Source organism: Colletotrichum costaricense, assembly GCF_030867565.1.
Source record: "Colletotrichum costaricense strain IMI 309622 chromosome Unknown Scaffold_2.1, whole genome shotgun sequence".
Classification (NCBI taxonomy): Eukaryota; Fungi; Ascomycota; class Sordariomycetes; order Glomerellales; family Glomerellaceae; genus Colletotrichum; species Colletotrichum costaricense.
In genome coordinates, this window is record NW_026848231.1 from 906,043 (window position 1) to 921,976 (window position 15,934).

The 15,934-nt window shown below is 53.1% G+C and overlaps 5 protein-coding genes across 5 annotated transcripts; 4 read left to right on the plus strand and 1 right to left on the minus strand.

Moving 5' to 3' along the window:
- Positions 1-367: 367 nt before the first annotated feature.
- Positions 368-5,797, plus strand: CCOS01_01918 (S1 RNA binding domain-containing protein; the record flags this gene model as incomplete). Its single annotated transcript, XM_060450110.1, has 3 exons — positions 368-775; positions 827-5,209; positions 5,264-5,797. The coding sequence occupies 3 exons, from the start codon at positions 368-370 to the stop codon at positions 5,795-5,797; spliced, it is 5,325 nt and encodes a 1,774-aa protein (XP_060318760.1).
- A 3,112-nt stretch (positions 5,798-8,909) lies between these two features.
- On the plus strand, positions 8,910-10,286 carry CCOS01_01919 (peroxidase; the record flags this gene model as incomplete). The annotated part of the gene is made up of 3 exons (XM_060450111.1): positions 8,910-9,488; positions 9,565-9,981; positions 10,047-10,286. The coding sequence occupies 3 exons, from the start codon at positions 8,910-8,912 to the stop codon at positions 10,284-10,286; spliced, it is 1,236 nt and encodes a 411-aa protein (XP_060318761.1).
- Positions 10,287-11,001: 715 nt separating this feature from the next.
- CCOS01_01920 (HypE protein) lies at positions 11,002-11,385 on the plus strand (the record flags this gene model as incomplete). The annotated part of the gene is made up of 1 exon (XM_060450112.1): positions 11,002-11,385. The coding sequence occupies one exon, from the start codon at positions 11,002-11,004 to the stop codon at positions 11,383-11,385; it is 384 nt and encodes a 127-aa protein (XP_060318762.1).
- Positions 11,386-12,287: 902 nt separating this feature from the next.
- Positions 12,288-14,170, plus strand: CCOS01_01921 (FAD binding domain-containing protein; the record flags this gene model as incomplete). The annotated part of the gene is made up of 5 exons (XM_060450113.1): positions 12,288-12,308; positions 12,366-12,378; positions 12,454-12,602; positions 12,661-13,589; positions 13,663-14,170. 5 exons carry the CDS (start codon positions 12,288-12,290, stop codon positions 14,168-14,170), a joined length of 1,620 nt encoding a protein of 539 aa, XP_060318763.1.
- A 224-nt stretch (positions 14,171-14,394) lies between these two features.
- CCOS01_01922 (zinc finger protein) lies at positions 14,395-15,639 on the minus strand (the record flags this gene model as incomplete). Its single annotated transcript, XM_060450114.1, has 3 exons — positions 14,395-15,091; positions 15,149-15,228; positions 15,565-15,639. 3 exons carry the CDS (start codon positions 15,637-15,639, stop codon positions 14,395-14,397), a joined length of 852 nt encoding a protein of 283 aa, XP_060318764.1.
- Positions 15,640-15,934: the final 295 nt, after the last annotated feature.

A 15,934-nucleotide genomic window follows, 5' to 3' on the forward strand; every position in this document is an offset into this window, starting at 1 on the left:
GGTCTGGCGGCGGATGCAGGCGGCCAACCCCTCCAAATGACACCCTGCTGATTAGATAAGGCACATTAAGGTAGGTACCTGTCCCGCTGGTGGCCGCCACCTCGGCTTCCATTTTGTTGATGATCATTCCCCCCTGCACCCACCTGCAGTCGCCCGCTTTTTGGTGGAGGGCCCGATAAGCCATTCCATCTTATCGTTATCGTTATCGCCTTGCATCCCGCGCCCAAAGGCGAAAAAAATGTTTTGAGTGGAGTATTCGCAAAGAAAGGTCCCTGTGCCTTTTTTTTTTCCTTTCCTCTCCGATCTCAATATCGAGTCCAGGACTGTTGCAAGCGATTGCAACTGACTTTCGGACACAACCACAACCATGAGCTCTCTCAAGCGAAAGGATGCCCCCGGCGGTACTCCTCCGTCAAAAGCAGCAAAGGCCTCCAAGGTCTCTCGGCCGTCGAAGCGCGATACGCCCAGCAAGGACAAGAAGGACAGGAAGACGACTGAAGATGCTCCTGCACCCCGGGCTCCCGCAGTCTCAGCACTGCTCAAGGACGAAGAGCCTTTGTTCCCCCGTGGAGGCGGAAGTGTTCTTACACCCCTCGAGCAGAAGCAGATCACCATGGAGGCAAAGGCAGACGCCGCAAAGGAAGAGGCCGAATTGTTCGACACGAATGTCAAGGGAAAGGCAAAGAAAGAGAAGAGAAGGAAAGCAAAGGATACCAAGGATACAAAACCTGCAAGAGATGAGGATGCAGTCAAGATTGAGGGTCTCAACTTCAAGGTATGGCATTTCTGTCCCCATTGGAGCAAACGTAGCTAACACAGTAAAAAGCGATTGGTGAAGGGCTCTTTGGTGCTTGGTCAGATTAGCCATATCGACCCGGTTCAACTGACAATCGCGCTGCCGAACAACCTTACAGGAACCGTCTCGATCGCTGCGATCTCGGACACAATTAACTCCAAGCTCGAGAAAGACGCTGCCGACGAAAGCGAAGACGACGAGGAGGACGAAGACGATGAGGGCATTGACCTCAAGTCCATGTTCAAGGTCGGCCAGTACGTTCGCGCACAAGTTCAGTCGACCGCAGACGAGTCCGGCATCGGCAAGCCCAAACGCCGCATCGAGCTCTCCCTTCGGCCTACCGATGCCAACACTGGCATTTCTAGTGACGAGGTCGTCGGATACACAACCCTTATGGCATCAGTCACCAGCGTTCAGGATCACGGTTACGAGATGGACTTGGGTATTGAGGGTGATCTGAAGGGTTTCTTGGCTAAGAAGGAAGTCGGTCCCGACATGGATGAGGCAAGCTTGCGACCAGGCGCCGTCTGCCTGTGCGTCGTGAAGGCCGTTACAGGCATCATTGTCCAGCTCTCAACCGATCCTCTGAAGCTGGGCAACACCTCCCTCGTGGCATCGAGCGCTCCGACAATCAACTCCTTCTTGCCTGGTTCCTTGGCCGATGTTCTGCTCACCGAGGTGACTAGCAGAGGTCTGCAGGGAAAGCTCCTTGGCCACTTGCCGGTTACCGCCGATTTGATTCACTCAGGTGTTGGTCCCGATGGAGTTGACTTGGAAGCCAAGTACAAAGTGGGCAGCCGCGTCAAGGCCAGAATTATTTGCAACTTCCCTGCTGCGCGAGAGCCCAAGCTCGGTATGTCTCTACTACCGCACATCGTCTCTCTACAGCCCAAGTTGTCCGGCAAAGGCAGCAGAGCCAAGGCTCCTCTTGACCTACTTCCCATTGCTTCATTTGTGGAGGAGTGCACTGTGCGCCATGTCGAGCCTGAGATCGGTCTCTACGTTGACACTGGGGTTCCTGGCATTTCCGGTTTCGTTCACATTTCTCGCGTCAAGGATGGCAAGGTCGACGCACTGTACGAAGGCAGTGGCCCTCACAAGGTTGGCTCAACACACCGCGGCAGAGTCGTCGGATACAGCCCTCTGGATGCCATGTTCTTGCTGTCATTTGAGCAAACCATCCTTGACCAGCCTTTCATCCGCCTTGAGGATGTTCCCGTTGGAGAGGTCGTTTCTGGCAAGATCGAGAAGGTCATTATCGGCGAGAACGGCATTAGTGGCTTGATCGTGAAGCTGGCTGAGGGCATCAGTGGTTACGTGCATGAATCACATTTCGCCGATGTTAAGCTCCAGCACCCCGAGAAGAAGTTCAGGGAGGGGGCCACTGTCAAGGCGAGAGTGCTTTCAGTGCGTCCACGAAAGCGCCAGCTTCGCCTTACCTTAAAGAAGACTTTGGTCAACTCAGATGCACCGATCATTAAGAACCTCGAGGAGGTTCAGGTCGGTCTGCAGACTCCGGGAACAATCACTGAGATTACATCCGCCGGTGCCCAGCTCGAGTTCTTTGGCGGTGTCAGAGGGTTCCTGCCAGTGTCACAGATGAGCGAGGCCTACATCAAGGACCCTAGAGATCACTTCCGCACCGGCCAGGTTGTCAGTGTTCACGTCCTCAGCGTGACCCCCGAGGACCGCAGGATGATTGTTTCATGCAAGGACCCTTCGGCTTTCGGTCTCGATAAGCAGGCAGCGCTCAAGGCACTGAAGGTCGGCGACATCGTCTCTGCCAAGGTCAGCCAGAAGACGGAAGATGAGGTCTACGTCGATCTTGAGGAGAGTGGTCTCAAGGCCATCATCCGCACTGGTCACCTCTCGGATAAGTCTGCTAGCAAGACCCAGGCCGCTCTTAAGCGCATTAATGTCGGCAACACTCTTACGGATCTCATGGTTTTGGACAAGAACGAGCTGAGACGTGCTGTTATCCTTACCCAGAAGCCCAGCTTCATTGAAGCCAGCAAGAACGGCAAGCTTCTGACAAGCGTTGAGGATGCGACTTCCGGTGCCGTTGCGCCCGCCTATGTCCGGGAGATTGGTCCTCACGCCGTTTACGTTCAATTTGGTGGCAATGTCACCGCCATCCTCCCCAAGAGCAAGTTGCCAAAGGATGTGCAAGACAAGGAGGCATTCGGCATGCGCAAGCACCAGAGCATCGAGGTCAAGATTGTGTCCTCCAACCCCGAGCAGAACCGCATCATTGTTGCACCAGCCTCGGCGGATGGGCCTGCTCCCACGGTATCAGAGTCAGCCATTAACTCTGTCGACGACAGCATCAAGACAGTCGACGATGTCGCACTCGGCACTATTCTCAATGCCCAGGTCACGTCCGTCAAGAACACGCAGCTGAACGTCAGGGTTGCCGACAACATTCAGGGCCGTATCGACGTTTCACAGTTCTTTGACAAGTGGGAGGACATCACCAATCGCAAGAACCCTCTGCAAAAGGTCAAGGCGAACGAGATCATCCGCGTGCGTGCTATCGGTATTCACGATTCCAAGAATTACCGTTTCCTGCCTTTCTCCCACCGTTCCACACACTCCGTCATCGAATTCTCCGCCAAGGGGAGCGACCTGGAGACCGAGGACGTCGAACTTCTTTCCTACGACACGATCAAGGTTGGCTCTTCCCACGTCGCCTTTGTCAACAACCACGGCAAGAACTGCTTGTGGGTAAACATCTCACCTACGGTTCGCGGCAGGATCGGCATCATGGACGTTTCCGACGACCTCTCTCATGCTGGCAATCTTGAGAAGCACTTCCCCATTGGTTCTGCTCTCAAGGTGCGCGTAGTCTCGGTCGATGCTGAGAAGGGACACCTGGACCTGTCAGCTCGATCATCCACCGGCTCCACTGAGGTCACTTGGGACTCCCTCAAGAGGAACGTGGCTCTCCCCGGAAGAGTGACCAAGATCAACGATCGCTCCGTCATGATCAAGCTTAGCGAGTCTGTTTCTGGACCGGTTCACTTGGTCGATCTTTGTGATGACTACGACCAAGCCAACACGCTCAAGTACAACAAGGGCGAAATCATCCGCGTCTCCGTGGTGGAGGTTGACAAGAGCGACAAGAGACTAAGATTGTCAACCAGACCCTCCCGCATCCTCAGTTCCACATCTCCTATCGCGGATCGTGAAATCACCCGGGTGTCTCAGATCGCCTCTGGAGACATTATCCGTGGTTTTGTGAAAAACGTGACTGACAAGGGTGTCTTTGTGCAACTTGGAGGTACCGTCTCTGCTTTGGTCAAGATCGGCAACTTGTCTGATCGTTACATCAAAGACTGGAAGGGCAACTTCCAAGTTGATCAACTGGTGAAGGGCCGAGTGATCAACGTCGACGCCGCTACCAGCCAAGTCGAGCTTAGTCTCAAGGCCTCTGTGGTTGAGAACGTCTACACTCCCCCTGTGACGTACAAGGACGTCAAGGAAGGCCAGGTCGTCACCGGAAAGGTTCGCAAGGTCGAGGAGTTTGGTGCGTTCATCGTGGTGGATAACTCTCTCAACGTCAGCGGCCTGTGCCATCGCAGTCAGATGGCTGAGAAGCCTGTTGAGGATGCCCGCAAGCTTTACAACGAGGGCGATGTGGTAAAGGCCAAGATTCTCTCAGTAGATGAGGAGAAGAGACGCATCACATTCGGTTTGAAGCCTAGCTATTTCGACGAGGACAGCGACATGGAGGACGTCGACGGAGGTGCTGATCTCGAGAGCGATGAGGACTCTGACGTTGAGATGGGAGATGGCGGCGCTCAACTTGCCATCCGCGGTACCGACAACTTTGAGGAGTCCGATGAGGAAGACGAAGAGTACGAAGACGGCGACGAAGAGGAGGATGAGGACAGCGACGTGGATATGGACGAAGACGCAACGGCTAGCAAGGGTCTCAGCTCTGGCAAGTACGACTGGACTGGCGACGCGTTTGACGACTCAGAAAACGAGTCAAAGGCCAAATCAAAGAAGTCAAAGACGACGGAAAAGAAGGAGAAGAAGAAGGGTGGCGAAATCCAGATTGATCGTACAGCCGATCTTGATGCCCACGGACCGCAAACCGCCACCGACTACGAGCGTCTCCTGCTGGGTCAGCCCGACTCATCCCAGCTGTGGATCGAGTATATGGCTCTGCAGATGAAGGTCAGCGAGCTGTCGAAGGCTCGCGAGACTGCTGAACGTGCCATCAAAACGATCAACATCCGGGAGCAGACTGAGAAGCTCAACGTCTGGATCGCCTACCTCAACTTGGAGGTTGCTTACGGCACCAAGGCTTCCACCGAGGAGGTCTTCAAGCGCGCCTGCCAGTACAACGACGAGCAGGAGGTTCACGAGCGTTTGGCCAGCATCTACATTCAGTCCGGAAAGCTCAAGGTAAGCAGTGCCAATAGCCCATTCAAGTCAAACGTTACTAACACATCCATACAGCAAGCGGATGATGTCTTCCAATCACTGGTCGCCAAGTTCAAGTCAAAGTCACCAAAGGTGTGGGAGAACTACGCCCACTTCCTCCACGTGACGATGAACGAGCCCGACCGCGCGCGTGCCCTCCTACCCCGCGCGACTCAAGCCCTCGAGGAGCGTCACACAGCGCAGCTGATGGCCTCTTTTGGCGCCCTCGAGTTCAAGTCGCCCAACGGCGACGCGGAGCGCGGCCGCACAACGTTCGAGACAATCCTGGCGACGTGGCCGAAGCGGTTCGACCTGTGGAACCAGCTGGCGGACCTCGAGATCGCGGCCGTGGAGCCGGACGCCACGGCGATCCGGGATGTGTTTGAGAGGGGTACCAAGGCCAAGGGCCTGAAGCCCAAGAAGGCGATGAAGTGGTTCAAGAGGTGGGCCGACTGGGAGGAGAAGATCAGCCCCAAGGGCCGGGACAAGGTGATGGCCAAGGCGCAGGAGTGGGTTGCCGCGGCGAAGGCCAAGAAGGGGGCTGCTGCTGAGGAGGACGATGAGGAATGAAGAAGCTGAAGATTCCCGGATTGTCATCGAACCGCAAAAAAAGGAAAAGTTTTTGGTTGGTAATGAATTTTGTTTTTGGCATGGGGGGTCCAACTCATTGGCCGCCTCCCCTTGTTTGTACTTGGGCTAGACTGAGCAGCTCTTCTTCTTCTATGTGTCAATAACGGTACGAATGGGATAATACGAATATTTCCTGACCCGACCTGACCTGAAAGCTCCCAACCCAATATTGCATTTATGGCCCGGCCTGCTTGGCCCCTGACACCGATGCTGACCGCCACCTGTAACTCACCTACTTTGCATTGACCAAATGCAGCCTAGCTTCATGGGTTGGGTGAAAGAAGGATGTAACCTGCCCGTGATCGACGCCGGGGTTGAGGTGTGTTTTTGCTTCATTCTCCAGATGCCGATGAATGCGACCCCAAAGAAAGTCTCCAAGTCTAGAAGTCTAATGTATCCCAAAACTTTCCAGTCACCATTCCAGTAAAAGATTTTGCCTCTGATCTCCCAAGTGTCAACTGTCTGTCATGAGACTTTTAGACAGCTGAACTCATTCATTCTCTCTAACGAGTTAGCAAGATCAATAGTAGCGGGCTTGGCAGTGAGAAAAGGGGGGCTTAGTTAGTCTCCATGGTCCGGCGACGCAGCTCGAGATGCTGCGTCTGCAGCCAAGCCAATGCGTCCCAATAGCTAGGTTCCCAGCGCATCTCAGCATATGCAGCACTCTGCAGGATTAATTCTTGGGGTCAAAAAAGTAAGCTTATCTCACTCAGTGGGCTGAAGATGGGAGAGAAGATGTGAGCGAATGAGTTTAGATGAGGGCGGCGACTCAATATGAATGAGTGACCTTTTTCTTACCTTATGTAATGAGATGAAGGCAAAGTCAGCAGGAAACGGTGCGGCTGGACTGCCGTGCGCCACAGCTGAAAATAGGTCAGGCCCGATTGGGACACATTCTTCCAGTTGACCAAAACTTCCTTTCTTTCCCCTCCTCTCATGTCTTCTGATGAACATGGCCAGACTTCATTCATCCGAACAACTCAGAATCCCATGGTTCGCATGAGTGTTGAATTTCATCGCTACTGCGTTTGAAAGTTCCCTCGTAAACGAATCCTTCAGAGACGAACACAGCTCTCTCGTACCTGGTTGGATTGAAGTGAAAACAAACTCGAGACCGGGTCGGCATAGAAACGAACGCCAGTCAAACAAGCTGAACTCAAGCCAGCAGCGGTACCTGCGTCGACAAGGCTCGCGATATGATGGAAAAGGGGGGGGGGGGGGGCATGAAGGCTCGTCCGAAATCGTGCTTGATCCTTCGCAGGGCCGCAGCAGTGGTTGAACAAGCATGAGGCACCGTGCTCTGGAAGCTTCTGTGCTGGATTTGATGGATGGGAGGCATCGATTCCCTCGTGGCGCGGTAGCACCAGGCCAAAAACTCGGGCGACCGACGAGAAGGAAAGAAACACAGACTCTCAGGTGCCTCATTCTGTTCAGTGCTCAATCCCTCTCACCCAGCCAGTGGGGGATGGAGAGAGGGGTATTGAGCATATAACGATGGGCGACTTGCAGATGCTCGTATATGTGCAGAACTGACATTTTCATCCGAGCGGTCGGTTCACCGACCAACATCGGATATCGCCTCTTCAGGGACCTCGTCCCAATCAGGAGAAAGGTAAAGGTAAGGATCGAAGAACCGCAGACCGACCTGCCAGCGCATTTGCGGCGCTCAATAGCGTCAAGCGGGAAAGGAGAAGGAATGAATGGGTAAGAGCGAGACGACAACACCGAGCGGCCCTGGGAAACCAAGTCCAGCAAGCTGTTGATCTTGGCTCAGCGGACGGCGCCACGCGAGTCGCGACGCACCGCCCATCGCAGCCTAGGCAACGGCCTCTCGGGTCTGTCTGTTACTGTCGTGCCTAGCTTGTTTCTGCCATGGTCTGACGGCTTTCACGAACAACCTTCTTTCTCTTCAAGCTTGTTCTTCCTTCTCTTAGCTCTTCCAGAGTACGCAGTACAAGGAAAGGCCCCTTTTGCCCTGGCGATCTAGCTCCGTCTTTCTGTTTTGGCGCCGTGTACCAACACAAGAAGCTTAAACGTTCACCATCCAATCCCACACCGTCGTTCTTGGCATGGCGTTTCCCATTGTGTCTAGTGCCATGCGATACGAGAGGTCAACGCCCCCTGTCACCGGCGAGTCTGCGCACCGTGACACGGCCGGTGGACGCGGGGACCACGGACTTACACCTCGGGGTGGGGCGCACCGCATCTGTACTTGTAGATGCTTTTTCCATATGCCACATGTATGTGAGTCTATTGTTAGAGCCGGCTTAGCGTGCATTACAGCTCCGGTGCATGGGTGGGTGTCCTTATTCCAGTCCTCTGGTTCCCTCCCCTGTGCCGTCAGACCGACCACCTTTTCGGCGAATGATTATCGAGGAATATCTGCTGATGCCGGTGGCGGACGGTGCGGTGGTGATCACTGATGGGCCGTCCGAGGCCCAAGGCTAGGCCTAAGAAATGCTAGGCATCGCGTTTCTTGTTCCTTCGTTGTCCCGTCTTCAAGTCCGGGGTGGCATGCTTTTCTGTTCCCTCGATCCTCCTCCCAAAGGGCTGAGTATCACACGCCACAGGACCAAGCTGGCACAGCAGCGCAGGCGTCTGGAGAGTTGACGACAGGTACCCGGGATCCGAGGCATCGAGCTACTCGTGTCGTGAGATCTGACTAGAGGTTGTCGGTATCTGTTTAGACTCTCACACCAGAGGGCTTGTCCCGAAGGAGCCATGCACGCTAAGAAGGCGAGCCCTCTTTTGGAGAGAGTAAACGTCCGGGAGCCTCATGGAAGAAAGCTGGACAAGCCTAGTTCTGGCAGACCATGCTATGATGAATGGCTCCTTGCCAAGAAACGAACGAAGATGATATAAGGCCATGATGTCCGGCTTCCATCTCCAGCATCATCTCCTCTCCATCAAGTCATTTCCTCTCTATCCCTTTCCCTTCTTTCCAACGACCGTTAGTGTCATTGTCATTCGCTATTTCAACTTCAATTCCATTCTCTAATTCAGCACATTCGCTTCCGTCGATATCCAAGAAACTTTCATCATCATCATCATCATGCATCTCACATCCGTCCTCGCCACCTCCCTAGCCCTAGTGTCTCTCCCAGGGACCATGGGCTACCCAGGCATGGGCGAGCAAATGGCCGAAATCATGGCCCGCAAAAGCGACGCCGGCGACTCCAACGAGCTCCTCGGTGACCTCGTCACCCTCAAAGACAAGGACCTCACCCCCGTCGGCAAGGACATCAAGAGGATGCTTCAGGGCAAAGGCGACCCAGAGTCCAACGACAGATACAGCAAGGTCCCCGACCTGACTTCGGACAAGTGCAAAAAGGATACCTGCTGCGTCTGGCGCTACGTAGCCGACGACATGTACCAGTTCATGGCCGGCAAGTCGGGCCGCTGCACGGGTCTGGCCCGCGCCGCCGTCCGCCTCGGCTTCCACGACGCCGGAACGTGGTCCAAGGCTACGGCGTCACAGGGTGGGGGCGCTGATGGCAGTATCCTTCTTGCCCCTGGAGAGATTGACCGCTTCGAGAACCGCGGTCTGCAGGATGTTGCTGTCAAGTTCAAGGAGTTATACGGCAAGTATAAGGGCATGGGCTGGGACATTGGCATGGGCGACTTCATCCAGGTACGTTCCCAGACACTGATCAACAACATACTTCCTTACTGTGAAGCAGATCATTGCTAACCAAGCATACAAATAGATGGGTGCAAATGTCGCAACAGTAGTCTGCCCTCTCGGCCCGCGCATCAAGTCCTACGTCGGCCGCAAGGACAGCGCCAACGGCTCCCCCGACGGCCTCCTCCCGAGCCCCTTCCAGCCGGCCGACCAGCTCATCCAGCTCTTCCGCGACAAGACCATCGGCCCGCACGGTCTCGTCGCCCTGCTCGGCGCGCACACCACCAGTCAGCAGAACTTTGTCAACACCACCCGCGCTGGTGACCCCCAGGACAGCACACCCGGCGTGTGGGACGTGCTCTACTACAAGGAGACGCTCAGCTCCAACTCGCCGCCTCGCGTGTTCAAGTTCCCCAGCGACATTGCCATCTCCCAGCACCCCGAGACGGCCAAGGAGTTCAAGGAGTTTGCTGGCCCCGGCGGACAGCACCACTGGAACGAGGTACGATGATCTCCCCCTGTAACTTGTGCGCTAGAAGTAGGGTATTAACATGGCTTGCCTGATAGGACTACGCTCGTGAATACATCCGCCTCTCTCTTCTGGGAGTCAACAATATCAACCAGCTCACCGAGTGCACCAAGGTCCTGCCCCCTGCTGTGAACGGCTTCCGCGCCGTCGATCAGTACAAGCTCGACAAGTGGCTCAACAGCGTCGGCAACAAGGGTTCTGCTAAGAAGGTTGCCGAGGATATCGAGAAGGGCGACCCCGCCTCCGTTGAGGTTCCTCCTGTCAACAACCGTAACTAAATCTTTGTGGCTTGTCTTTAAAGTAATGGCGTTGGTATAGATCTGGCTTGGAAGATTAATGAGGGCGTTGCATATTACCAGATTCGGAGTTACGGTACCAGGTCCTTGTTGACCATTCGTATAAATTAAGCGTCCAATGACCTCATATGTCATATAATACTTCAAACTCGATAGTAACTACGATACAGTCTTTTTCATACGATGTGGATATGTTTGATAGCAAAACTACAATGTCGAGAATGTGCGTCGGCCACTGACTCGGATCACGGCATGCCTGGAAAGCTTATTCCTTGAGCGACTCGTGGCAAAGCAGTGACCACGGTGTATATATTTGCCGGCTGGATGAGGCGTCAGATAGAATCAAGCTTTTGGAAAGACAAATGAGTAAGGAGAATCTGAATTATTGTCCAAAAAGTTGTGGTCCTGGATGTTGAAAATTCTCTTCTCAGCTACGTGTCGACAGGCCCTGGTGGTTCTTCGGACCTGACAGTGTTCGGACCGAGAACAAGCTGGACCCTTGAGTGTACTGTGTGCCATCGACGTTATTTTAAACTTCAGCGCTGTCCTCAAGTGACCTCTCGTCCCGCCTAACTAGCCTTTGACTGAACAACATCTTCCTTAGACCTCAACGTCGCATAGGATACAATTCCCATGGTACATCAATCCTAGAGATCGTCACACCCAGCCCATTTGTTCTTCTATCACCATCGAAAAAATGGATTATCGCCTGGTCCTCTTTCTCTACCGCAAAAAGGATATCACACACGCTGAGTTCAGAGATCACTACGAGTACATACACATACCCCTCACCCGAGAACTCACCGGATCCCGTTTCCCCTCCCTGCACTCGAGACGGTACATTGAACGATCGCCAAAGGACGAGCCAACTGTCCTCATCGGGAAAAGCACCGGAGAGGAGCCTGACGCAGTGGTAGAAATTGGGTTCAAGAATGAGGAGGCGGCGCAAGCGTTTTTCGATGTGACCAACTCTGGGGAGGTCGAGGAGAGGTTGCGGAAGGATAATGCGCAATTTCTGGACTGGGATAGGCTGAAGATTATGAGGATCGGGGACGTTTTTGAGACGCGTAGGGAGGACTAAGGCGAATAAAGTCCATCCATGTGAGGACGTTGTACTTTTTATGAGGTCACAAATCATAAATGGATGATGTCGGCAATTTGTTCGGCCGCTTATGGCGACGCAGCTACTGGATCCTCCGCAACAGCTCCATTAATCCTATTCTTGTCGCCTCTTTTTTTTCTAAAGAGGTTTTAGTTCCGAGACTGGGGGAACAGCCTTGACTTGACTACTTCTGCTGAACGTCTCTGCAATACGATGGATTGAGTGTACAAAAATACGCGTATTTCGTTAAGCCTCACCATAGCCTAGTGCCGAGTTCTACATATAACGCGCGCACGTGGGTAATTTTCTATATATGAAGACATTCCGAAGCTCATTCTATCGATATTCGATATCAGGAAATATTTCTTTCTCTCTATGTGTTTCGGACGTTGGCAATGGTTCGTGAAGTGCTCTTCTAGAAATACGCGTAAATTCGCAGGCTTGGCGTGGGGCGTTCTTGGATCCTGAAGGATTGCGTCTAGACCCTGTAGTACTACAGGCTTCAAGAAAAGCTAGCTTGGCATCATAGTCGTAGAAAGAGCCTACGATGAGTAAACTACACGTTAGTCCGCAGACTAGATGATGCACGTAAGCTTTAATAGTCTTCAGTTCTCTTGATCTGCACAAAGCCTCAAGCCTATGTAGCCTAAATGCACGTGGCAGTAAGAGCTAGTTGTGAGCTAGTAACAAAATTACGCGTAAAAATGCCCTTCTACACATAACTTGAATATGATGCTTGTCGAGGTATTTCGAAAGCATCAAAGCATATCTTTCCTCTAAGGCTACTCATAGCGCCAATATATCATCACGGCCTTTTGAGCGATTAGCTCACCAGTCCAGGGCGCAGATCCCAACTTGCTAGATGGCTGTGCAAGCTCACGATGATCCTCCTCCATAACATTGTAGGTGGCAATATCAATTTCGGATTGACACAAGACTAATAGAATCGTCATAAATAGAAAGCATTCTCCCGTAAGTTGGGACAAGAAAGCCTTCATGCAACTTACAGCAAACTTCACTCCACCTTAATCAAACCTCTTATACCAGAAGCTCTCGAACTCATCATGATGCTTTCTCACCTATCCCTATCGTCAGCAGGCATTGCGACTGCCACACTGCTACTGCTGTTTAGCGGTGCGCAAGGGCAACAAATGATGGCGAATAACGGCACCCAAGGCCCCTCTGGCTTCCCTGCAGTCCGCAACCCTTCCCCAAGTAAAGCACCCCGATCATCCTCGACTAATCTGTGTTTAGTGTGACGCCCTCGTGGCCGCCAACTTATCCCACGTCATTCACTTTCCGTCTTCTCCCCTCTACCAAACCCTCGTTCAGAACGGCTCTTACGCTATCTCCACCCGAAAACAGCCTTGGTGCTTCGTTCTTCCGAGCACCGCCGCTGAGGTCTCCAAAACTCTTACCGCTCTTCAATCCGCCGGTGATGGTGCCGGAGACTGGCATGTGGCCATCCGCAGCGGCGGACACGGGGGTGATAATCAGAACAACATTGTCGACGGTGTGACCATCGACTTGACCCACCTCAACACCACCACGTACGACGCAGCTACCAACGTCGCACACGTCGGGACCGGGGCGAGATGGGGTGCTGTGTACGCCGCGTTAGAAAAGGACGAAGTCTTAGTGACGGGCGGAAGAGAATCTGTCGTAGGCGTGGGTGGACTTCTTCTCGGCGGTGGCATCTCGTGGTACACGGGGCGTACGGGCTTCGCCTGTGACAGTGTCGTCAACTACGAGGTGGTCCTAGCGAGCGGGGAGATCGTCAATGCCAACGCGTCGGCTAATTCGGACCTATGGCGGGCTCTGAAGGGAGGCAGCAGCAACTTCGGTATCGTCACTCGCTTCGATCTCGCAGCGTTTCCGGCTGAGAACTTGCACATGGAGACGAAGACCTTTAGCCGAGAGCACGCCGGTGAGCTCGTGGATGCGGTTGCTCGTTTCGCCGATTTGGACCGGTCGTTCCAGGACAATGCGGTGCTCCTTGTCGTCACTTACGATCCAGAAACCGAAGCCAGCATTTGGAGGGCGACTAAGGTCAACACCATGAACAAGGCCAACAGTACAGCATTCGACGCCTTCGACCGCATCCCGACGTCAGCACCGACTATGGAGAAGTCGGTGACGCTTGTCGAGGCTGCTAACAGTACCGCGCTGTCCGGCAAGAATCGGTGAGTTGAATGATCAGGATACGTCTAGTCACATTGATACGAATTCAAGATTTGCTGATGATTTTCCTCCTAGAAACGCTGGAGCTGGGGCTTTGACCGCAGTTAACGATCCAAGAGTCCTGCGGTACTGCATCGAACAGCATGAGGGCCTCGTCGCAGACATGAAGGCTCTCCTCGGACCAAAGAACTTTACCACGATTCTCGACTTCCAGCCAATCCCGTCATACTTTGCCGATATTGGCGTGCAGAAGGGGGGCAACATGCTCGGACTCGAGCGAGACTCGCGCAACAAGGTTCTTTTCGTCATGGGAGTGACTCTACTAGGATCAAACAGCGAAGAGCTCTTCCCGCGGGTTTATCAGCACGTTGCAGCCGCAAACAAGAGAATTGAAGACTTCTCAAAGTCAGTTGGTAGCGACACTGAGCTCAGATACCTTCCCTATGCGGACTCTAGGCAAGATGCAATTGGAAGTTACGGAAAAGCCAATGTGGAGCACATCCGAAAAGTTGCGGAGGAGTATGACCCCGAGGGCTTCTTCCAGTACAGGGTTCCAGGCGGCTTCAAGATCAGCCGAGTTTGAATGGAATTCTGACATCACGTTAAGGCGCAAAGAGATAGACCGGTTCGCGTATATGATTCTTTGTATTCTTTTGTTGCTTTTTCGATTATTACATAGATAGATTTGTGCTCTAAGATGGAACAGTTCGCTCATATAAATCAAGTGTGTGAAAAGCAGCGCACTTTGTGCTATGACCACCGACCAAAAACCCATGCGTGACTGGCTCGCGAATTATTATGTATGATTCAGTCGAATCTGTAAGAGTCTGTCATTCTGGTCGGGCCAAACTCGGGAGACATTTGCATCCCGTCGTTGTACCACACCTGACCTCTCGGCCACTCCGCCTCCTGAATATTCTGGGCATGGCGTGGTATAATAGCTGGAGGGAAGCCGACCATGGAAGGCGCGTGATCTTGCGCAAGCAGGTATCCAGTCCCGTTGCCGACCTCTGCGTTGCCAGCCAAGACCGCCGGACTCCAAGGTACATTTGCTGGATGTGGGTTGCACCCGCAGGTTGAGTACTGGGGAGACGGATAGAAGTTCCAGGAGGGATTTGGCCGTTGATATACGACATCCTCATTGCAGCTCGAGTAGAGAGGGTCCTGATAGAAGCCCTGTGGCTCTTCGTACTCGTATTCCGGTTGGATGGTCGGGAATGCCAATTGCTCACTGGCTTGGCTCTCGTAAAACAGCTCATTCGATTTATTGAGCTGGCGTGTCGTGTGATGCATGTAGTCAGGGGAAGATTGACGGTCCGCTATCGTTTGCGTGGGGCTCGTCGTATCGTTATTAACATGCTCTGGCATTGAAATCGGACTCGTCATGGGGCTGTCGTCTTTCGAAGTGTTGGTAAGTTCCTCCAAAGACGCGTCGGATTCCTCCCCGGACGTCGAATCGTGGTAGATCTTGTGATGTTGAATCAAAGCCACCTTGCGACAGAAACTGATTCTCTATTAGCTGGAGTCCATATGGTTGCGGAAGTCGAAGGTTATTACTCACCTCTTACGACAGGTTTCAACAGCGCATGTATACGGACGCTTGCCTAAATGCACCCGACGATGACGCGAGAAACTCGACGACTTGAGATTGTTAGAGTCAAAATTCCATTCTTGATTATGTCAAAGATTCACTCACATCTGCGAACCGTTTATAGCATCCAGGATATTGGCACTCGTATGGCTTTTCACCAGTGTGCGTACGGAGGTGTACAGTCAATGCACTTCTTTGGATGAAACTCCTCTCGCAGCCAGGTGCTGGGCATGGATACGGCCGCTCATTGGTATGGATTCGGAAATGTCTGATAAGGTCCGACTTGCGGTTGAATCCCTGTGGGAATACGTAGGTAAGTATAATACTCTTCAGAGATTGATAACCTTCTGGTCGCACTGAGGGTTCCGGGAAGCAATAGACATTACCTTCTCGCAGGTCTTCCAACTGCAGTAGAAGCGACGGAAGCGCTCCTTGTTGTTGACAAGTTCAGTGATTTCCATTTTCCTCGCGGGCAATGCCTCTGGGTTGCTGATGGTGAAGGTTGGCTGGCCAGTTAAACAGAGGGAGACACCTCTTTCGGGTTGATTGTTTCCGAGTTTCGGCTCCGACGGTTCGTCTAATAACGAACTAAGGTGAGTGGATGTTATAAGCGCGCATTGGCGAAGCCCATAACCTGGAGTTCTGTGATAGACTACACCGGTATGATGGAAGTGGAATCAAAGCGTACGTCGTTTGTTGAAGAAGTTGCGACTTGAAGATGCAGAGAGATGCGTAAACGGCAAGGTGACTTTTTAG